General features: G+C 42.7%; 1 protein-coding gene across 3 annotated transcripts in view; it reads left to right on the top strand.

Annotated features, from left to right (window-relative positions):
* LOC109981977 (partitioning defective 3 homolog) overlaps positions 1-24,412 on the top strand; it is a 377,174-nt gene that overhangs the window by 339,785 nt on the left and 12,977 nt on the right. For 2 of the 3 annotated variants that reach the window (XM_065949090.1, XM_020630999.3), the window contains one exon: positions 18,917-19,037. In XM_065949090.1, coding sequence (XP_065805162.1) covers positions 18,917-19,037 — 121 coding nt within the window. The remainder of the gene's footprint in view (positions 1-18,916; positions 19,038-24,412) is intronic. The other variant, XM_065949089.1, reaches the window with a different exon arrangement.

Here is a 24,412-nt window from a genome sequence, read left to right as displayed (position 1 = left end):
CCCTGAGCATACAAAGAAGAGGCCGAGTTGGCCTGGGTAATTGGGATAATAATTATTTCTGCATTTAGTGCCAGCTGGGTGCCTGAGAAGGTCAGGGAACAGCATGAGGACAGGCTTATCTCCATGTTGGTGCTGGCTTCCATATGGCAGCAGACAATAGGAAAGGGCCTTGGCCCCGGACACAGCAGCATGGCACAGGACAGCTCCCACAGACAAAACACAACAACACACTGAGGCAGCACAGACCACAGTGGGTCTCAGAACCGCCACACAGGCTGGCCCGACTGAGTGACTGGCTGCACAGTGGTGGACTGACAATAAAGGACAGTGGTGGAGGGATGGGAAAGAGGCAGAGGTAGAGGGAATGAAATAACAGCAGCAGAAAGAGTTATAGCCCAGAGCTGTTTCCAGTGGAAAGTGGAAAGTGAAAATCATGAACTTGTTGCTTTAAATCCTTGTCTCATTCGTGCACAAATAGCTCTGTTTGGTCCTGAATGGAAACAATGAGAAAGGCTTTCGTAATTTATGAAGAGGACTTTGACCCATCTATTGAAACTCTACCTTCATGGGTTAGCCGGATAAAGGCTTAAGGCTTGATGAAAAGATTTGAACAGTGTGAGGTTAAATAGCCTCCTTTCTTTTCTACCATTTCTTTGGCTCCTTATTCAAACGCCCCTTTCAACCTCACCGTTCACTGGGTTACCATGGCACCGAAACCCCGTAGCAACTCGGCCGGAGCTTCATAAATCAGATTTTTACTGTGTAGCACTCCTTTTAATCTCTATCCTCTGACGGCTTTATTTGATTCCTTCTCTTTGGAGGGCTTTCAGTGGTCAGTCCATTGTGAAAAGAATTCAGGGAGGGGGTGTTTGTGTGTGTGTGTATGTGTGCGTTTGTATGCATGTGCACAGGCGTGAGAAAAGGTCTTTAGAAAAACAATGTTGTCCAAGACTCCTTTGAACCCCCAGCATGAATTTATTTCACTTTCAGTTCCCAAGTTTTTCCCTTCTCTGTGCAGTGACTTTGAGATAGAGCCACAGTGAGACTCATAATTTTTAATGGTGAGTTGTTAATCCCCTACCGGGTTGCTATCATACCTCACTTTCATGTCCAAATGAGGAGGGGAGAACATTTTTTTCCTTCCCTTTTCTCATGCTTTTTCTTCTTGAATCTGACTTAATTGAAATTAAAAAAGCCGCTTGGCAGTGTCCAGCAGATCCATTACTTATTCACAAAGTGACTTGTCTTTCTGTGCAGCCTAATCGGAGCTACACAGGAATAAAAATGTGAGCGAACAACCCCGTCTGGGTTGGATGGTCCGCCGGTTCAATGGCCATTTTAGTAACTGTCCCATTGATCTGCAAGTAAATGGATGACATGGCTCTGTAAAATCAGGGACCCATCTCTGACATTGTAAGCTGTGATCAATGAGGAGATGGCCATGTGTAATCAAATGCCCAGGTAGGCTTCATAGCATGCTTGTTTTAGCATGAAAGAGATAAAAGCTTTTCAGGTTGTACAAATGGATTCTGTTTGGGGCAGTCACAGCCCGAAGAATCACAAGTCAGATTCCTCTTATCTCTTCACGAGTAAGTTCACCCAGAGCTGTGAGCCATAAAGAGTCAGCCAACAAGCCAATGGCAGAGGAACTGATACCAAAGGTTTCTGCTTTCACCTGCAGACGATAGACGGTAGACCTGAATGGGACGACAAATTATTAACGAAACAGGAAAATCACAAAACTGGTATGACATTACATTATTTGCAGGTTTTTGTCCAGAAGAGTTAAGTCATTATTTTAGGGAGCTACAGAGCATCCTATGGTAAGTTCAGAGTCCAAAAAAGTCCTAAAATCTTAACCCCTATGGGCGGAGAGAGACAGTTATCTCTCAGTGATCTTGTCCTGCACTCTCGCTAAAATATTTATCTTCAGGGTGGAAAATTAATTTAAAAAAGGCTGTGAGTTGCTTCGTCTGACACCTTCCCCTCAGCAAATAACTATAATGAAATTATTAACCTGCTTGCTAGTGGTCTTGTTTTGCTTTTGTAGGTCATATTGAGACATCAATATTAATTTTGCAGTGGCTTTATCGTTTGACATCGGTTCCATCTGCCATTTTCTGTGCAGATATTTTCTTCTTGAATCACCTACTGTGAACGAACTGCTCTGGCTACGGGAATAATATCATGTTTTCTGTCTGCCTAAACGCATTAGATAGAATGTACAGATATTGAATGTCATTGGTGATCTTGTAAACTTTGTGGTGTAATCCTTACAAGACCATTTTCCATATCCACATGCTGTACGTCAGAGTGTGTGAGAGGAGTGATAGTCTGTATATGGTCACGGCCATGACTGTGACAGGCCCATACTCTTCTTTGTGCATCTCTCTCTTTTGTTTTCTCTCTCTCTCTCTATCTCTTTCTGTCTGTCTGCGCTGCTGAGGAGCAGACTAAAGGTCGAGTTCATTATCAGAGATTTTCCTCTTGAAGAGACACGGCGATCGAGCATGTTCCCAGCTCATACAACTCCCAATGCTGTCACATAATCTTGCCCACTTTACAACCATAGACACGGGGACCTGACTGGTCTGGAGCGGTCCTGCCTCGTGTACCTTTTTCCCATTCAACACAGGAAATTAATCTGAAAATGCCTGCAGAGAAATCGCCATTTCAGGCCATTAGCACTTGTCGTGCACCGCCACCATTACTGAAATAACCTGAGTAAGGGAGTGTATGGACTTACTGGAGCAATAGCCAGTTCATGATACATAAGTTTGGAGAATCACCCACTTGGGGGAATATTTTAATAGCCTTGTGCAAATATGGACGTAGGCTAAGGAAAACTATCCAAAGCTGCCAGAATAAATGGAACGAGCAGGTTTCACTTCTTAAACGACCTGAAGAAATATTACTATGAGCATAGGAACCATATTAGAGTAGAAAAACTTCATCTGCCTCTCATAAGATGAATTCAGGGTGGACCACACACACACAAAAGCACATAAACATGCACATATTAAAGCTGCAGGAGAGGAATGAAATAAATCCATGTAACAGTTTTATGGCTTATCTTTATTGGATGTGATTGAATTTTAAGGATTTTCCTCTATTGACTCCTGAGTAAACGTTGACATTTTGGCTATCCATCAACACAAATCTGCCACTGACGGGTGCCAGTGAGCCGTTTTGAGTTTTTATCATTAAGCCAATGAATTCCTGGTAGCATGCAGATACCACGTTCTTCCAGTCACTATAAAATGTTCTAATCTCCAATCTAAACGCAGAAATATAAACCGTAAAAGCGCCTGTTAGCGAAGTTAAGGCAATTTTTAAAAGCTAAATAGATTTTTTTTTTCTTCTGCTTCCATTTTTGGCATGACCGGCACACCCTGCTTTGGAGATTGGCATTCTATGAACGTCAGCCAATTGGCAACCACTGTTTACTACTACCAGATGCTTTTCGCTTATTGAAGTTGTTGCCTCTCTTTTACACATCAATCCACTTTCTCTCTCTCTTTTCTCCCCTCTCATTAATCTTTACAAGAACTCGGCGTATTGCACAAGTTGAGCTTTGCCATATTAACCCGCCTTTGAGGCCTCTAAAAGCTATTTCTGATAACGGCTTGGTTTTGATTAGACTACGACAGATGCCACTTGTTGAGCTTCTTTCTTTGTCGTCCTTTGAATGTCTCCTGATGGTGACGTGTTGGTGCAGACAGCTGACGGCCCCTTGGAGGCCGTCGTGTTAGTGGGGAAGGTTTCCATCTCGAGACATGTTGAAGATGTTCTTTTCACGTCTCTTTCATGTTGTCTTTCCCAGTTCACCCAGCGGTGTCCTTCAGACACTTCAGAAGTCTAAACGCCTGCTCCCTTTCACATCCTCGTCTACAGAAAATCACCTTGCCAACACAGAAAGAGAAGAGGCGTGTGACTGTTTAAAGGTGATAATGGTCTTTAATCAGCATCTGTGATGATTTATCAGCCTCCTGCACGGACTTTAACACATGAAATAGAAACTATTACCTATCACTGGCTCATCACTCACTTCTTACAGTTTTTTGACGCTCTGTAAAAGTGAGAAGGAGGAAAAAAATATTGCCGGGGGGGGGTTTCCTTTTTCTTTCATTGCAAAGCCACCAGAGCTCCAATCCAATTTGCCCAGCATGTGGAGTTATCCTTAAGCCTGTCAAACTCACTGACAGCGGAAGCTGTCACTTCTGATATGGTCATATGGTCACAATCAGCACTGGAGTTATTTATAGGTCTCATCCTTCACACATTCAACACAACAAGGCCCCACATAACAAGACGCCTCAGTGGATCCCAGGATCAAATTAGAGCACTTTTACTCATTCAGGGTGACCCATGACTTTGTCCTTTTCATTCTACAAAGGAGCATATGTGTTGTTTTTCATAATGGACCCCCCTGCTGTGAGGGGATTTAGGTCTTTAGCAGTCTTCAGTAATCATATAAACTCTCTAAGGGTGCAAAAAACAATAACCCATTACAAAGATGTCAAATGAATAGGGCTATCAATCATTACACATTTATTAATATTAAATCATCACAGAAATATAACGTGTCAAAAAAATGACGACTAACTACTTCCACTCTGATGTCATACATCACTGATCATGAAAGCGTCCAGAGAAGCGCTGCATGTAAACTTGATAGAAACACATGCAGGGAAAATATTTCATATGCTTTTAATGTTTATTATTTCCTCCATCTGAGACATCAATACCATTCCGTCTGACCTCGGTCGCTCCTCCTGTCCCTGTGAGTCTGTACAGTGACACACACACACACACACACACACACACACACACACACACACACACAGAGATGTGTGAAACGTTCAATGCAACTATTGATGTGTAATCTTTACAGTTTGATATGCATCTACTACTAAATGTAACTTTTGAGACTCAGGAAACATTGATGAAGAGGGTGACAGGCAAATTGAAAGAGGGGCGAGCAAGAAGCCTTGTGCAGAATATAGAGTGTTTGTGTGTGTGTGTGTGTGTGTGTGTATGTGTGGGGGGGAGGGTCAGTTTACAGTAAATTGCTAATTAACTCTTAGTGACACGGAGAAAAGAGAGAGAGTCAAGAGATTTATGACTCCACTTTGACAAACCACTCACTTCTCAGTTACAAACTGTGAAATACAACTTTATATATGTGTGTGTGTGTGTGTGTGTGTGTGTGTGTGTGTGTGTGTGTGTGTATGTGTGTTTGTGTGTGTGTGTTTTGTCATACCTGGAGGATATGAGTTAATTCAGCAGGTTGAGCGTTGCATTACCAAAGACCTCTATTGTTCTTCACTCTATTGAGAGTTCTCCAAACACTGGGCTGTAATTAAAGGTCTCGCTGCTACTTAATGCTTTTGTTCCCATGCCCCCACCTCAAGCTGGGGGTTAAGGATAATGAGCATTTTGTGTATGTGTGTGTATGTGTGCACATATGTGCTTGTGTGTGTATATGCAGGCAGATGCAGCGACAGCATCTTTGTTTGGTTTGGGATCACCGGTGCATTCATTCACACATCAGCCTCCACAGTCGCCATCTGTGGGCGAACCCATGACCGCTTGGTCTCTTTTATTAGCACCAAGGGCTAATCCTCTGTGGCTTGTCTGGGGCTCTGGGTGGGGGTTCCAATACTTGTGTCCTCTTGCCCATCACCCATTCCTTGAACTACCTGAAGGTGACAGTGTTTTCCCTCTTCACTTAAAGTGCACCCAAAGAGAGCTACCTAACCGGGCCTGAATAATTCTCTCATCAGGAGCTTGGCTGAGTGCTTTGCTGTGTCACATTTAAAAATGTGGCTCCTTATAGAGTTTTTTTTGTGTGTGTGCCTAAAACACTCATAGCCTTACTAAAGTGAAGAAATGTGTTAGGAGCTGAAGTTAGAGACAAAGAGGACTTTTAGAGAAAGCCTATTTTCCTCATCATTGTGATTTTTCACTTGTCTGGTGAAGTAGCAGTTTTATTTTGAGGCGGCAGAAATGGAAGACAGGCGTTCTTCTCATTGAGGAAGTTGACGAGATGGATTTGGGTAATTGACGACACTCTCCTTCTGTTCAAATTTTCTGTCTTTTTTTTTGCCGCCGCCTTCTCACATCGCCTGCTTCACATCGCAGCTCTGTTATTTCCCCGACTCAGAAGCAGTTGAGTGAGAGGATTAGAGGGGATTACACTGTGATCTGTTTGGAGATAACAGCTCATATTTGGGGGGGAGGCCTCCTATAGTCACCTGCAGGGTGGAGGGGGGGGGGGGGGGGGAGAGAGAAGACAAAACATCAAACATGTCTCTGTGAAATTCTCACATTTCGTATGTCTGCTGAAAGCTGTTGAAAAACAATACCAGGTCTGTGTGCCCCGTGAATCTTAAGTTTCACAAGTTTAAATCTCTCACAGGCAGGCAGGACTTCAAGTTACTTTAAAGAAATGACCACTGGAGCTCACTATAGCTGCTCTCTCTCTCTCTCTCCTATTCCAAGGGTGGAGTCTGTTTTTTTTCTTTTGAATGTGTGTGCACTGGGAACGCTGCCACCGCCGCTATCTTGTAGACTAAAAGCTTGTCACCACTGACCTCATAGCTTTCCATTGCGCTCAACACAGACAGTTATGGCTGCTCTAAATCTCTCAGGAGGACAAAGACCCTCTAAGATCATATTTGGCATTGCTGCAATGTCACAAGATCGGCTTTTGGGAGTATGAACACACTTTTTTGTGTAAGAATTCAAAGCAGTTCTTGTTAACTGTTTTGCAAGTTCACTTTGCTCTCTTCCAAACCTTGGCATTTTCTCACGAGGTCGAAGCATATTTATGTAAACTAAGTGACAGTCAAATATATAATTATACTTGACCAATTCTGCACCTGATGGCCTTTTTAATGCCGTGATTATGGACTGCCAGCGACTGATTAGCATGTCCGTCACAGGGGAAGTGGTGGCCCCGTGATGATAACTGAGATCATAATCACTGCCATCAAGTTTATGTGCATGTTTGTGTGTGTGTGTGTGTGTGTGTGTGTGTGTGTGTGTGTGTGTGTGTGTGTGTGTTTGGTGGTCGTAGTGGTGGGACTGAGGGGGTGGGGGTGTCCCAGCTGTCACAAGGTTCTTTGATTGATTGATGCTTGATGCAAGATGATTGATGCACACTCACATTAAGCCAATGACGGCCATGCTGAGGCTGGTTGCGGTTTTACCCGTTTAAGGCAGCGTTACGGCTTCATTAAGGCAGAGAGCCACCGTGGCCATAGATCATGGTGGTGACAGGCCAACATTATGTCTGGCTGGGCTGATAATGATGTCATGAATGTGAGGGTCACAGGTTGAAGGGGCATTAACATATGTAAGGCTCCCACAAGTTGATGGAAGAAAACGGTGGTAGCAGGATCTCTAACCCACAGAACGACTTCATAGACTGATAGAGAGGCGCTGCATTGTAAAACAAACATGGAACAGGTGAATATGTGAATATGTTCAAATTCTTTGAGGTTGAATAACCAGAGAAGAAAGTGATAAGGTAAGAATGTCAGGTTTTAAATGATTTCCTAGTGTCCTGAATCTCAATCAAGCCTTCCTGTGTTTTTTTAATCTCATGACATTTGTATATCTGGACAAAAATTCACCATTTTTTTCCAAGTCAATCATCACATTCTTCAAACTAGTGTAAACACTTGGTGCACCAAACAGGAAAAGCCTTTCACTACAGTATCGGGTGATGTTGTTCATAGAGTAAGGAAGTTTTATTGTGAAGGAACATGGGAGGATGGATTGGTCCAACAAACACAGGACTTGGACTCAAAAGGCAAGAGTATGAGCCGTGTGTGAAAGAAAAACTTCAAGTTGAATTAAACTACTAAAAAAAGATTAAAGTTAAAGAGAGAAAAATGTTTTGTTTTTACAAATTGGTATGACCAAGCAAACATTGTGCATGGTTGTATTTGTGAAACTGTAAAACAGTCAACTTTGACAAACCAGATCAAATCAAACCAGAAGACAAAAGCCTGTGTTCACTTACAGTGTTTTTTTGTGCTGGTAACAAATGCAGTTCACAGCTCTCAGTCCTGCAGATCACGAAAACACCCTCTGTGACAGGAATATGTCGTCGCAACGCTCACAGCGCTCTCATTAGAAAAAAAGTTGAACTTTTTGGAAAGCTTCCGAGCTCATTGATGTCACTTCTCCTTAAAGGAACTCATCTTTTTGAGGTTTCAAAAGAATATTTATTTCAAGTAGTTTGTTATGAGTAATGACATACAGAAGAAAGTGAAACGCATATCCATGTTCATTATATTACAAGAACTGCCATGAGGCTGTTTTATGTTTTAGTGTGACGTTAGCTCTTTAGCGAGTTCAACAATTTGTAATGCAAATCACTTGTTGATGCTTACAATCTTTTTTATTCATTTAAGACCAGACATAGGAGACAAATCATTATGTGAACACTGATTAGACTTCTGAGCCTCTATTTTCTAATTTTCTGCCTTTTATTCTTCTTTTTTGTCCCTCCATCTGTCAGTATCTGCCAACCTCCTGACCCCCACATTGATTATTACACATCATTGATAGCCCAAATTGAAATGATGCAGCCGAACTCATCTTTCTTTTTTTTTTCTTTTTTAGCTCGCCTGTTGGCGGGGCCATTACTAAAGGTCATGATCCCTGACCTCCTCCCTCTTCCCTCTTTCTGGCTCTCAGAAGAGGTCTTTGAGACTTAATCCAGTAATGGAGAGACAGGAGAGCAGTCAGTACAGGATGCTAGGGTACTCTGGGGAGCGGACAGGAGAAACATATTCCCTCCCCTCTTCCTATCCCCCTCTCTCTCTCATTTTCCTTTATACCGCCATCTCTTCCCTTAAAGTGCCACCAAGCAGTAAAGTCCCCCTGCCTTCCTCCCCTTTTCCTCTTCTCACCACTAAAAGCGAGGATCAGCTGCTCCGGGGGCAAAAAGAAATCATTGGAACCCGTCTATTTAATTCTGCTTTATTACACCACTATCAATATTGTTATTGTTTAAAGTGGCCCTGGCTCTAGCTGGGCACTGACTGACGGGCGTCCCACTGCGCTGCTCGTGTTAATTATGTATAGAGGAAGTAGCAGCGGCACAGGGGGTCCTGGAAGAGAAGACTTGGGGGCTCCTTGTGTATAGGACAGCGAGGAGAGCTACGCAGGGCTGAGCTGAATTATTTACTCTTGGCTCGTGGCTCGCCCACTGAGCATCAGGCACTGACATTTGGAGAGGGAGCGATTGTCTGCATTCAACACAGTGTGATGTCGTGCTGGAGTAAATGAGATACTTCACAGGTTTAAGCTCTGTAGGATGAACCTGTTGGACCTCAGCCGCCCCCATTAAAAGAAAGAAAATCTGTGAACATGTGACCACAAAAAAAAAAAGCTGCAGTGCAGAAGTAAACCTATTAAGTCAGCCAATACGGCTGAAACAACTCACCAGCTGTCAAATGATGCTTTCTCAATGCATATCTAATATGTTGCTCGGGCACCCATCTGAAATCTAATATTAGTCTTTCATTATAGGTAGCCAGTGACAATGTGTCACTCTGGAAACATGCTGGAATAGCAAACGAGTTAGAGAGGGTCAGCTGCATGTGAATATCTGCATCTGGAGTGGATTCATCTGCTCAGTCACATGCATATATTTGCATTAAAGGACCATGCCAGTGTTCAATCCATTTTGTACATTCTCACACACTGTTATCTGTTTTCAAAAGAGTTGTTTTTCTGTGTTTTTCTTGCATCCTGCAGGCAACCATTGCTGATTGGTTTCATTTATCAAAAGAATGGTACGGATATTTGCTCGCAGGGAGCAGATGGTGAGCTTGTTGTAACGGCATATTTGCTTTTATTTCCATCAAAATGTAGTCCACTATTGTTCCATGGTAATGCAGATGGGGAATTATGGTATAAGGTTTTAGTAGATATGTTCAGGTGGTGGTGAGGAGATGAGGCATACATGGGTCAAGGCTGCACTTCAATCTCAAAATGAACTCTCCTTAAGCATCTGTATTAGTAGTTTCTGTATTATCACACTCCAACACTCTTTAAAACAATACGTTTATCATTCATCATATTTTATTATGATGAACATGCAAAACAACAAACGCACTACTTAGTGATTGTAGCAGGCAGTGGTGGTAAAATGCATTCTTGTTTCTGTCCCAGGCCGCCCAGCAAGATACACAAAGTCATTTCACAACCATTGGAAATCTGAGATGTTTGGTTTGGCATGCTGGATGGAGTTTGATGGTAGATGACATCACCAACTTTGTCACTTGAGTATTTTCCGTCCCATTCTCTGGCTTTAAGCAGCGACTTGGCTCCTTGCAGTCGATCTGTTTTTTTTCCAGCTACTGTGCTGAGGCCATGTGCGACACTGTGCTTTAAAAACCTGTGCCTCCTTAATAAGCTGCCTGTGGGCATTCATGCAGATGAGAGCCGCTGAAGGCTGAGACCGTTTCAGAATGCAAAGTTAAAAAGTAAGTCAAGTAGGAGTAGTAGGTGGGGTTTGCAGGGTCACCCAGCTGTGTGATGAGCTCAGTTGGACCTGGACAGAAAGGTCCGAGATGTTAGTTTCTTTGGGACTCTTGACTATGGCAGAACACCAATACTGAGAAATATAGACAACACAATGTCTTATTTCACTCCGTAGTTTCTAGAATATATTGAAATAATCAGATGTTCAGGTTTTTCTCCTTCCAATTTTCCTCCGCCTTAATTCCCCACAATTTCCTAACTTTCATTGAGTAGGTTTTCACACTTCGGTCATTGCATCTGTTTCTTATGCAAAGCACTTGAGGCATCCACACTTGGCTGGATGAACTTGTCTCAAGACACACTCCACTTCTGAGTGCGGATGATCGTCTAGCCAGGGCTTCTCTCGGGATTTTGGAGTGCTACTTAAAAGAGAAACCTGGAAAGGTGACTCATGGCTGCAGAGCACGTCCCTCACTGGGCATTTATTTGAGGTCACCTAATACAAAATACAGCAACCAATTCCATATTTCATGGCGCCAACCTATACTTAGACCAAATATTTGGTGTCAGGGTCCATAAAAGATAATACTGGAAGCCAAAGTCATATAGTCCCCCCACTCGCTTCTCTCCCGGCCTCTTAGTGTCGAGCTAGCTGATATCTCATAAAAGCTGTCTGTAAAGCTGGATAGGCTCATAAAAGCTGAGCTAACCTGTTTGGATGGATACTTTAGCCTATAGCCTTCACACCTTATTTAAGACTTTCTCTACACTCTTCTTAGCCTGAAGGGGAATGTTGACTCATCACATGCCTCTGCGACTTAAACAGCCAAAACAGCTGCAATTAGGTAGAAAAATGACATGAAGGGAATAATTCACCGTGTTATATGAATTTGGCTGCCACACATGCTTTCATACGCTTTATTTGTTGCTTTAAAAATGAAAGATTAACTTTTTTACAGTTCTGTATTATGATCCAGCAAATACATTGTGTGTGTGCTTGCAAGTTTTTGGGCTGTGATTAGCTTTAATCATTAGCATGCAGTGCAGCTTTGTCTCATTACGAAGTGGCATAGCTCTGAACCTATTTCGACGAACGAGTGTGTGTATGTGTGTTTGTGTCTGTGTGAATACATTATGCAGTCCCAACCATACTCCCAGTCTCTCTCTCTCTCGCTTTCAGAGTGCAAGTGCCTCTGAATCAATGGATTGGGATTACGGGCCTTAACTTCAAAGTGCATCTCTTTCTTCATGTAGCACGCAGCTGTCAGTCAGGAGCTGCCTGAGTCCTTTCTTCCCAGAAAACAAGTTATAGAGAGTTGAGGTGGAGAAAGTTTTCAAAGAGTCTATCATCCATATATGTTCTTGGTCAAGCCAAACAAAACATTTCAGGCCCAAACCTTATACCCCCCTCCCCATTTGGCCATATACCACGCTTCCCTTAACCTTATACGTCTTTTGTTTATTGTTGGGTTGTGGTCATCTATGCCTCCAAATGTCCCTCCAGATTATAGGCTCTGCAAACTGATGCGAGAGAACATGGATAATGGCTACCAGTGCAAAGAAAGAAAACCATATCTTTGCAAATCAAAGATCAATCTGAAGATCAATCAAACATTTAACAATTATTTAAATGATCAAAGTTTAGACTCAGTCAAAAGGTGATTGGGTCAATTAAGATATCAAATCCATGATGTCAATAAATCTTCATGATAACCAAAATTTGCAAATAATGTCCTGCATCTCCCTCTGTCCCATTTTTCAAGCCCAGAACAGTTTCAGCAGATGGCTGTTCATCATGAGTCTGGTTTTGACCAACATTTATGCCTTTTTAAGGAAGTTAAAGGTCAACTTTGCTGAATGTTGCTTAGTGCTCATGATGGATCTTTGCAGATTATATAACGATGAGTAAGGCTTTTTACCTGCTACTTCCAAAGTGTCTTGAGATAACATTTAATACAAAAACAGATTAATTGATGGATTGATTGAGTCTATGTTTCACCGAGCCCAATATATGAAGCTGGAATATAACATAATTAGTCCAATAGCCAAGGATTTCAAACCCTTCACCCTACCTCGCACTCCAAAATGATGGCTCTGGCTAAGATTGGGTTTTGATATGGCCCTTTAATGTTGCACTTCACCACTTCACATATGATTTCTTTTGCTGTAAAAATTCTCACCAACATTTCCTAAAGAAACCGTGCATGATTGTTTTTCAACCTGGTGGATGAGGAGGACTCCTGGTGTTGGGTATAAACTGGAATACTCTGGTTTGGATTTGATTTATCACACAAGAATAAACAGATTTCAGATTGTTGTGTTTAGTATTCACACACAAAATACATTTTAGTGTTGGGACCCAATAAAAATTGGCTTTTACTTATTTTACAATAAAGGAGAAAACACGAGTCCAAGTTCAACTCGATCTCCTGTCTGTCCTTCAGTCTGTTGGAAAGCAGCTGCCATCACTTCACAGCATCACTTGAATAATTGATAGATATCCTGACTGCACCTGACCACCAGTTTCTTCTTTTCATCTTTTATTTGCTAGAATGTTCGAGTCATCCAGCTGGCTCTGCCACAACATTGCCTTGAGCCATTTTTGCTGACTTGTGCATCCACTGACCATACACTGGAAGTTTGAAAAACAACCAAAAGCTTTTTCACTTCCTCCTTTGTAAAGAAAAAAAAAAGTCACACCTGTTCCCTTCTTTTAATGAGTAATACATTCACATGGGACAACATGCAGAAACAATGGGGCCTTTGATCCGTTCCAGTGCGCCTTCTTTGGAGAAGAAGCCATAAAACTTGCATGTGAAAAGGCAGGACAGGAGGAATCGACCGTGTCTCCCTCAATATAGACAGCTGCAAGGCCGATTCCTCACTTTTAGTTTTACAATCTCTCAAAGCGAAGAATAAAACAGAAAGAAAGACAGAAAGAAATGTCTGAAATGAAATGACTTGTACAGAAGAGTGTCCTTGGGGCAATAAAGTAAATTGGGGTAAAGGCGAGGGCACAGGCTGTATGTTTACTGAGGCAAATCAGGGTTTTGATATACTAAAGTGTTAAGGTCTCCGAGGGGACAAAGAGAAGGCTGAAGAACTGCTTTTTTTCTTTATTTTTGGTGAGCTGTGTTTTCTTAGTTGGGCCTTCTGTGAGTCCCTTCAGGGCAGAGTGAATTCTTCATTTCTCACACTAGGGAAGCAAGAGATGAACAGTATACCAGGGGCCAGTCATGCCGGACGGTCTGTTGAAGTGAGCAGCTCTGCAGGCTTCTTTCCCTTGCTAATCAGAGCTCCACACTCCCCAGTCACGCCACCACCGTGGTCTGGGCAGGCATCCCAGATGATGGCCTCTCAAGACCCCTAAGGACCCCATATGGGCTGCTTTGGAGTCTGAAAGGAACCATGGATACACATATAAATGAATTCACACCAAGCTCAACAAGAGCAACAGCCCGCATCAAGAAGTAGTGTTTTTAGCTGGCAAGGCGCCACTGTCAGTGCATCAGTCACAGGAGGACATGGGTGAAGTCAGAGCCTGACAAATCCAGGGTATTATCAAGCCTTTGTCCAGCCTGCAGCTGTCACTTACCAGGCTAGTGGGAGATGATGAGGGGGACAGAAGGGAATTCATGACCTATCCCTGTATCCGCAGAGGAGGATTGAGGCATTCAGAGATAAAACATATGGGTAAAAAAATAAGAAATATAAAGACGAAAGATGAGGCAAATGAAAAAGATAGGAGTGTTTTTTTTTTTTTTTTAAATTGGGAACCATAAAATGGAGAGGAAAAGAATGCAGGGTAAGGGCAATATGGTTCAAATGCTTTGGTTTGATTGCAAGAATCACGGCAGACGTGCCGATATATGCTGATTTCCTCTGAAGGCTCAAAAAAATGTTTTATCTCCATCCCTCTCCCCTTCAAAAATGACCAGCGGAAATGCAGATCTAATCTTTTTCTATCATTGCGGTGGGTCCCAAAGGCTGTCCATCTCCTCAAAAAATGCCTCATCTTTCTGTCTTTGAAATAAATGAAAGTCCACAGGGCGATGGAATAAAGATGAGCTAAGCCTTTGACTTGATGCAAGATTGCCAACGGGGCCAAATTTAAGAAGCTGCCCTGTCATCTGCTGCGTGGAGATACTGGGGCCGGAGCAAGAAACCAGATAATCTGATAGAATTTCAATCAACAGTGATCAGATAAGATATAACAGACTGTCTGATTTTAAAGTCACACGGACGCCCCAGCAGTTCAGCCTTTTCCTCCCTGCTCGGAAGAAGAGCAACTCTCAGAACTCCTGTCAAACTTCTCCTGAAACGCTATCCCCAGGATTATCACACTTGCCCTGCTCTCATTCTGATTGGCTGGTACTGGCCCCCTGACCTTAGGTATGCTCATATGACCCATGTTACACTCTCGGTGATTGGATTACTCCTTTATTGGCCGGTGGCAGTGTTTATAGGGCATGCCGAGACTCAGCGCGGCTTTGATCCACCAACAGAAGCAAACAGGGACTCGGCCATAGTTTGCATCCTCAGCCTAAGCCTTGTGGTGTGTGTGAGACATCTGCCAAATCCTCCTGGATCAAAGGATGACTGTTACACAGACAGGCATCCACATACCCCCAACTGCAGCTTTGGAGGGCTCATGACCCCTGTCAACAGGTTAGGTTAAAAAACACAGGTGGGATGGGGGTCACACATTTGTATGTACATGAGCACATGTTGGCTCTTCAGAGTCACTAACAGATATGCTTTTGTTCAAGGAATGATGTTCTAAGGTGTTGAAAAAGTATAATGTAATCACAAAGTTATCCTCAAATACAAGCTCAAAAGGCTGTAGGCTTTTTTTTTATTTTGGCATAAACCTACTACTACTAGTTTTTGTAATCCCTTTTTAATGAGGAGCAGTCGAAACAGCAGGAGAGGAGAGGAGAAAGAGATCAGTAGAGGGTCGGTTGTTCTCAGATGGGCTTGAATCCTTGTTGTTGTTTGACCTGACTGGGCATGCATATGAATTCACAAGTCCACCTTTGCCAATAAGCCGTCAGAATAAGCTTTCAGCCCAGCTATAAATACAGCAGCGGTGTGACTTGACTCAATGCAAGTGTCTGTAAAGTGAGGAGGAGACAGCCAGGGAGATGCAGATAGTGAGAGAGTGTGTGTGTCGGCCTCTTTGTGTCTTTGTCATACAGCTTATGTGATGCAGTCCATGTTGCTGTGGGTCGGTTTGCGAGCATTTGGGAGACGACACGGCTGACCTGAGAGGCCAAACGCTGACATTTCACTCTGTGAACACCGATGAATTTTAAGCAAACCTCATTATACAGCAGAGAATGAAGATGCTGGCTGTGAAAAATGCAGTGGCATATGGATACTTTATCTCCCCCCATGTTTTTTAATTACCTCACCGACAGCATCCAATTTTCCGTTGACTCACATTTAAAAGTGGTCTTTCGGAGAAAAGGCTGCGCTGGGACTAAGCCCTGCGAGCTCATATGATCATGATGCAGACAGCCTGCCGGTACCTCTGAGTACACTTGCACAACCTGTGACCTTTTTCCCTTATGCGCAAACACATGGCTTAGAGCAAGCTGATGAGCGACTCTCATTCATATTCAGTCATACCCGTTCTTTGCTGGCTGGGGTTGACACTTTTATCCTAATTGCTGAGGGTCCGCTGACGTAAATTGCAAACAGTTTTTTCCCCAATCTTTCCTCTCAGCTCTTGTTCTGCACGGCCATTATAGACGTTGATGTATTCACAGTGGGATTTATAAGCAGTGACACCTGATGCATCTGTAACACTTATGCTGACTAATTACACATCCAAGTTGGCGCGCATTAGGGAGCTCTCAGGGACGGCGGCTGAATCCATCTTCTTTATTTACGGAAACAGGTCGACTGCTGCTCCTACACTGATAGTGAGCAGCTTCTGGTCCCTCTCGGGCTTGCTTCCTGCTCTTCCTGCTCTTCCTGCTCTTCCTGCTCTTCCTCATTGCCTAGTTTTTGATTTTTCCTTTCTTCTTACCACATGAATTTATTTACACAGAAGAATTCCACAGAGAGCTTTCCAAGAATCCCATCAACTACCCCCCCCCCCCCCCCCCCCCCCCCCCCCCCCCCCCCCCCCCCCCCGCTGAGTAAAGGACCATGCGGAGAAGCCCCTGCAGATAATCTAGATATTGCACAGTCCCTCCTTTGAACTGCCATGACAAATTCACGCCCTCGTTAAATCTCACCCCCACTCCCGGTCTCTACTACTACGCAATGCAATTTCCATTTGTAGCGCTGTGAAAAATATATTGAAGTGCCTCGCTGGTAGTTCTTTAATTTGCCGGAGATCTCGTCTTTGTTGATCTTTCTCCCATTCCATTGCCCCACCACTTCATCTACCACACTGGAGAAGAAATGTAGTGATATACACGCCCACCGCCCCTTCTCTTAGATTGAATGCTTTTGGGTGAGACGAGGGCAATAGGTCCTAAATGTGAACAAAGTGTATATGGACTCAAGCAGCATGCTTTATAGCCTGGGTTGTGGCCCTTTTTCAGTCTCTCCCCAGCTGCTCCCTCTTGGTTCCTCTTGCCCAGTAGTGCATGTTGGAGATGCTGATGCTAGCACTGACCCTCCCTGGAGGGTCAAAGAGAAAAATTTACGATGCTGTTTGTTTCAGAGTCAGCCTGGTCTTCTCTTTGACCGGGCACAAGGATGAATCTAACTGCATGCATTGCACTTCCAAGATCTTTGTATGGTCTGTTTACATCTTTCCCTTTCTTCTTAACCCTCACCCTAACCATATTGCAGGAAAGATGACATGAACTGTAATTCAACATGTGTAGAAGACAAACATAATCAAACATTTGCAGCATCGCAGACTTGTTTTTAGTTGATTCCTGAAGTGTCATGGGGTGTCACCAAGGAACACACACGTTCTTGAAATGTTTCTTGGGTGTGCCGGTGTTTTTGCATCAACACACAGATGGAGTAGTTGTGTGGGGTGGAGTGGTCAAACAGGAACACTAGGAAAACACTAGGTCTTTATAGCCTCTTGAGTGTCTTCATTGATTTGTATGCATGATTATGTTGTTTATAGGAGGCTACAATTAAGTAATTTAATTTTTTAACATCCCATGGGCTATTGCAGCAACATGATGCAAATATAACAGCAACATTGATTTTGCAATGAACAGTAATAGAAGGACTTCATCATCAGCCCACACCCTAAAAGCATAAGCTTACTCACACCCCAACAAGCCACTTAATTGCCCTCATCCACATAAAACGCCTAATGTATGCTCCTGCTCTCCCACTCACATATGAAGCCAAAGGGATCAAATGGAGTATAACTAATACAATTGATTTAGATCAGGCAGTACGAATAACACAATGACCGCGTCTCGCCAAGTGCTTCTCAGGGGCATGCACCGAGATCCGCTCATCCTTTATGAGCTCCTATTTATTGTGCTTTTAATGACGGTTGATTGGCAGCATGTCCTAGTGCCCATTATCATCCGGAGGATGTGCTCCTTCTAATCGGCAATTATTGGCATAATTGCGCCCAGAATCCTCCGGGCCCAAATAAGCAATCACTTCCACCGCTGCGATGCCACCTGTAAGTGCTTCTCAGGAGGACACACACAATGACAGGGTGACAGGGCCTAGCTCTCTTTATCCCTTTCCCTTCTCTCACATGCTTTTGATTAACCTTTTTCCCTCTTTTTACTCAGAAAAATCCCCTAGAATAGCTCTCCTAACTTTATCTCCCTTTCCTTCCCTCACCCTATCAATCCCATTCCCTACATCCCCGAGCTCCCATTCCCTCCCAGCACAAATTCCTAACCTTTGGTCACTTTCATCCCTGTGGTATGCATAAATGCAGGCCTATTATCCGGCCGGTTGTCTCATCATAATTATGTGTTTTGTCATGTGCTGCCTCTGTAGCTGGTGATAAAAGAAGAGCCTGATTAAGCTGAGGAAAGGCTATTGATTCCTATTGACAGCCTTTCCACAGTGTTTAATGACTGCGCACCATAAAAGGCCAACATTCTCCTGCGGTCTAAAAGGGACATGCTTCACTCACAATGGTGCACGAGGGACACTTTCAGTTATAGAGATGTTCAGGAGCAAAGACTGGAGAGAGAAGGAGGGTGAGAAGAAAAAAAAACACTCAGAGATGTCAGTCAGTCAGGTATGCAAAAGAACATCGCAACTGTCAGATGAAGGGAATCCCATCACAACTTAAAGGGGTGTTACAGTGGTCAAGTGAATTATTCAAATGTGAAGAAGCATCAGTAACAGCATGATAAGTAGACTTATGTTCCAGGTGTTGCTGAAGAGTTATCACCAAAGCATCATTCAGCATGCTATCAAGTTGAACTATCTCACATCCTCTGTTTCTCTCCAGCAGTCAGATGGCTCCCAGTAACCATGACCGGATACAGCGGCTGAGGCACGAGTTCCAGCAGGCCCGGCAAGAGGACGACCTGGAGGACCATCGACACACCTACAGCTTAGAGCAGTCCTGGGTGAGTGTGAGATAGCAGCTGCGCTCCATCAAGAGTGACACTGCACAGAATACAACGAAATACCTGACACTCAGAGCTCTTAGAGGGATTCTCCCTGATGCACCACTGGACACTCAGGTTATCTCCACACCCACCGGCTGTCTCATGGATTTCTCACACTCAAATAATTTCAAATCCAACTGAACTTGATCCAACCCTTATTTCTTTAACTCATCCTGTGATGACATGACCATCCTTTAACACATGCACCCCTTTAACACAGAACAATACTCTGGCACCAACAAATGAGTAATTGTCTCCCCTTATAGAGCAAACACATGCACTTCATTTGTGCAGAAAACAGCATGTGATAACATGTGACATGTGTTGACTATGTGTGTTGCACTTTGAGCTTGCATGGTAAACATTGGGATGTTTACGTGGTGTGATGTGTGAAGATATGTAAATTCCAATGTTTTCAGTGCTCCTATATTTAGCAGCATGTACTGACACAGCTACACATGACATCACATTTGAAAGACAGAGAACTCAAGTGTTAGCAAATGTGAAACATACTTTGCACACATCAACAATTTTCCATATCGATCAATCAGTCTCGTTTTTTACAGTTTTGATTCATGACAAATGTTATCTGAAGTCACTTTACAAAAAGCAGGAGCAGGATTAGATCGTACTCTTGGTTTTATTATTAACAGAGACCCAACACTAATCCACCATGAGCAAGACACTTGGCCATACTTAGCAAAGGCAGACACCTGAACAGTCATTTGCTGAGACTGTTATCCTGCAGAAAGAAAGATGAAAAGAGACAAACAGAGAAACAACAACAAGACAGATTCATGGCTGCAATGCCATGTGTGACTATTTAGCAACATGTGAAAAATCAAGGAAATGTAGAGAAGGTCATTTCTTTCAACTGATGTTGGTGAAGCAAAGATAAATCTGGGAATAGAAAGCACTGAGCATAAACTCACTTGTTCCCTGCCATCACTCCCAGGGAAGCTCTTCTTTTGTTATAAATATCTGCAGACTGTAATCAGAGGAATACATTCCTGCATCCAGGGATTAACGGAAATAACAATCTTACTGGTGAAATGAATAATAATTGATAAAACACAGCATGGCGCCTGGCACAACATCAAGTTGCAGTGTTTCTTGACACTTTCATGTATTTGGATTGTCAGCGTTGTACCACTGCCCAACTGTCTGAACTGTGTCGATAAAAACTTGTGGCTTCAGTCCCAACTTCTGCCAAATCTCTTTGACTCATTTCTAATTTCCGGGTCCAACCTTTGACCTGGAACTAATTTTCTAATTAGTCCTCTCTGTTCGTGTCTTTTCTGTCTTTTTAAATATGAGACATTGATGGCAGGAAGGAGGAGAAGAAACGAACAAAGAAAAACATTCAATAATGAGCGACTATTCAGGACTTTGAGGCAAAGTAACAGGGACAGAAGACAGTGAGTCACACTGTTCAGTTTAATTTTCATTACACTTGATTAAAAGGGTTTATATATTAAATTTTTTAAATTAAAAAATGATTTTTTTTTTAAGCCGGTCTCCTCTCCCATGATTGATCTGAACCAACAATGGGGATTTACTCCTCATAATTGGAAAAAATGTAATCAAGTTAATGCCTTTGTTAATTCAGTCCGACTTGAACTCACAAATTCCGGCTGTGCAAAGACTAAAAGTAAAGAAACGTTTTAGTTCATCTCTCCACACACATGTTTTATCATTGCTGATAGTTCAGTGGTTTACACTTCAGTTACCATCCTTAAATCATTCTAATTTTAAAATAAACCAAAGAATAATCGAGACAAACTCAAGCAAGAACTGCTTCTGCAGCCAGCCTCAAGTGGACACTCGAGGAACTGCAGGATTTTTTACTTCCACATTGGCTTTAAATTTACAACACCAGAGGTTGCTGCTTGGTCAGCTGTCATATATTTTGTGTATTTTCTCAGTGCAATGGCTTGAGACAGATGCAACGTTTTGTCCAATGACTTCCCTGGCCTGGAGGGAAAAAAAAGAAGGCTAATTCTAACACCCGGCAGAGCTATTTTCTAAATTATGGGTCAGAATGTCAGACCTTGAGTGTTAAAATATTTGGCATCCCGTTTTCTGGAAAAATCTCGGTGTCATTTTGTAATCTCAGTGGGTTTGGAGTGGAGGTCTGATGTGGCAGGATGTTCGGGCGGTTCCTATTGTCTGAATGAGGTTAGACATAACAGCGTACTTCCTAACCATTTATCTTCTTACCCAGGAAAGCAGACTTCATTTACTCTGGATTTCCTTCAGAGTTAGTCCTGTTGGTGGTTTGAAAATGGACATTACTCTCCAATATTTCCTCAATCACTCTCTCTTCCCATCCTCTCTGTCAGAATGAGATGTTAACCGTTTGTTCGGCACAAAGCCGTCTCTGTCGCCGTCTTTCTCTCGGAGCCTCTGAGCTCCTAATTGCTTGTGATTGTTGACATTGTTGAGCGTAGCCCCACTATTCCACTGGTAATAAGATATAGGGCCGGCCCTTGAGCATTGGAGTCTATTTTATTAGTCCTCTTTCATGTTATTACAGTCCTGCAAACACAGATTCACAATGGCAGTGCTTGTTAGGGAACGACACAGGCGTACCGTGTAATGTTTTGACACTGATTAGAGGAACTCGAGGGAAATCATGTCGTAGTGTCAGCCAAAGCAGAATGTATACGGCTCTATTTGATGCGGAAGGAGCAAGCATTTAAATTCCTAAAAAAAAACGGCAAGAAAACGTCTCTCTCTCTCTCTCTGCCCGCCTCAACAGGAAAATCAAAATAAGCAGCGGACACTTTCCACTAATGTCAGTTTAAAACTTATACTGTCCTCACCTCATCAGGGACACAGAAGCATCTATCACTTTAAAAGACAAAGGACTTAAAAAATACACTGGAGCACCATCTTTTCTCGAAGTTTGTGCCTTATATATGTATATATTTAGTTCAAATCCAAGCACATTTGTTGTTGCTGTTGCTCTAAATCTTTTTGCACAGCATCTTTGTACTTTTGTATTTGCATTTTATATGGTTTACACTTTTGAAATGATTTTTCTATTATTCCGTATTTCCAGTATGTACGGGTAAAACTGACAATAAAGAAGACTTTTACAAAAATATGAGTTGGCCTTTAGACGTTGTGAAGAGAAAAACATCTTCACAAATATACATACAAAGGCAAGGCCAAGACAGGGAGAAAAAAAATCTTCTTCACTTGCAGTATCAATAAAATCTTTATTTTTAGATTAATTTTGGAGCTGAACATGTGAAAGAACTTTCATAAAATCAAACCATTGATTTTTTTAAATATACGTGGAGGTATTAGATTAAAAAAAATCACTTTGACCCGTCCTGTAAAATCACAGCCTGATGGTTCTTCAGAAACTGAAGTCGTTCTTTTTTCTTACAGTTACTAAATTGTGTCCACATGGATGAAAGTGAAGCCTCTGTGACCTTCACTTTTCTCTAAATCAAAACACTCAGTAAACGTAACCAGAATAAAGCGAGTGGCTGAAGAAGGCAGTTAAATGCTTACCACATTAAAGAGTACAGAACGGCTTTTTGATGCACGTTGTCCTTGAGTACTCAAGGTTACATCGTAATGGCTCCCACACAGATTTACAAATCAGAACAGGAGCAGCCTCTAGCATTTGAAGACATGGCTCAGATGTAATATTTATACTGTATCTCGTATAAAACAAATACTACCATCTTAATATTCCAGATTTCAGATCCAGAAAACGTACGTAATACTGAAAAGATAATCTCATCTTCATGTCCTTTATGTAGCGATGGATCAGTCTCCATCATCACCAACAGGTGAGGCAGTACCAGATGTTAAAATGTCAACTTTTTCTGTTTGATTTGCACTTTGAAGACCATCTTTTCCACGCTCACTTAAAGATCATGATGCATTATTTATCTGGCAGTCAGTAAAAACCCTAATTTCAGCTTCTGACTGAAACAGTTTGTTTCAGCTGCTGTCTCTTTAAGGGCCCCCCGCCCCACGAGCAAACTGTCTTCTGATTGTCCAGCTCACTGGAAGCCTTCGAGGGCAGAACACTGCAGGGCTACGAGGGGAGGGCTGTTCTCCAGTGCTGAGAGAAGAGAGTCTCTGTAAGAGGTTTTAGCGGCTTTTTCTAGGCTTGAAGCCATCTCTTGAAATTCTTGGTTTCATATCAGGAAACTATTGCGGGACTTGCAGAACAAACCGTTTTAGCGCCCTATGCAGACTTATCCTGGGATTACTCCAACATGCATATCAATCAAGCAATCTTTATTTGTATAGCGCCAATTCATAACAAGTGTTATCTTAAGACACTTTACAAAAAGCATATAACTAATTTATATACATAAGATATTTTATTGGGATTGCTGGTCAATCTAAGTCTGACAGTGTGTCTTGTATTTCTCAATATCCTCTTCCTTTGATTTCAAACAAACTTTTTGAAAATGTTTTGGGGTTGAAGAGAACAATCGTAAAAGAAAATGATGATCCTATCAAAGGGGAGCATCTGGAGCAGTTTGAGGGGGGGAGGCTTTCTCTCTGTGATTCTAACCCTGGCCTGTCTCTGGGGTGTCAGAGTCTGAGTCTGCGTATGTCCCCAGTGATCACCTGTAATGACAATGCTGGGATCAGTCCCTGAACCTCCTCCAACCCCCTCCTTAATGGAATAATGACCGGGACATGAGAAGCCCTGTCTCTCGTGTAGCACCAAAAGCCAACAATTACAGCTGGCGTGTTTTTTCTCCCTCCCTCCCTGCTAGTCTGTGAGAGAGGGGATTTCCAGATGTTCATCATAAAGCTCGATGTATTTTCCAAAGAGTTGCCTTTTTCTCTCCCCATCTCTGTCTGCGGCAATAAAATCAATTTGTGCTGTTGGGTTGGAGCAGCAGTGAGTGTGACCACACAGAGGAGCGTGAGCGCCATGCTGGTACCTTGGATCAAACACACAAACGGCAGCTTGTAAACTCCTTATTTATGTGAATTCTTTTGATTTTATTATCGCTCTATCTCCAGCTACCAGGATACATGTGCCTATGAGCATCTGTTGTGTTTATGCAAACTGGGGATACTCTAAATCAGGGGGCTTTCATGTTGGTGGGTGTGCAGCTAAATGTTTCCAAAGGGATCAGGGGAAAAATATGCCACTTTTCAGGAGCTCACGGTAAAAGTTCAGACGGTAAAGCTGCAATGTAAATGTTATTGTGTTTCAGACATGGCCATCGAACATTCTGGGGGGGGGGGGGGGGGGCACCGTGCACTTACAGGATGTAGACCATGCACAAAAAGCCTGCCATTGGTTGGAGAGTAAGACAGTAACAATCGAGTGTCAGGCTATC

The sequence above is a fragment of the Labrus bergylta genome, chromosome 20, assembly GCF_963930695.1.
Source record: "Labrus bergylta chromosome 20, fLabBer1.1, whole genome shotgun sequence".
Classification (NCBI taxonomy): Eukaryota; Metazoa; Chordata; class Actinopteri; order Labriformes; family Labridae; genus Labrus; species Labrus bergylta.
This window is presented reverse-complemented; position numbering and strand designations above follow the sequence as displayed.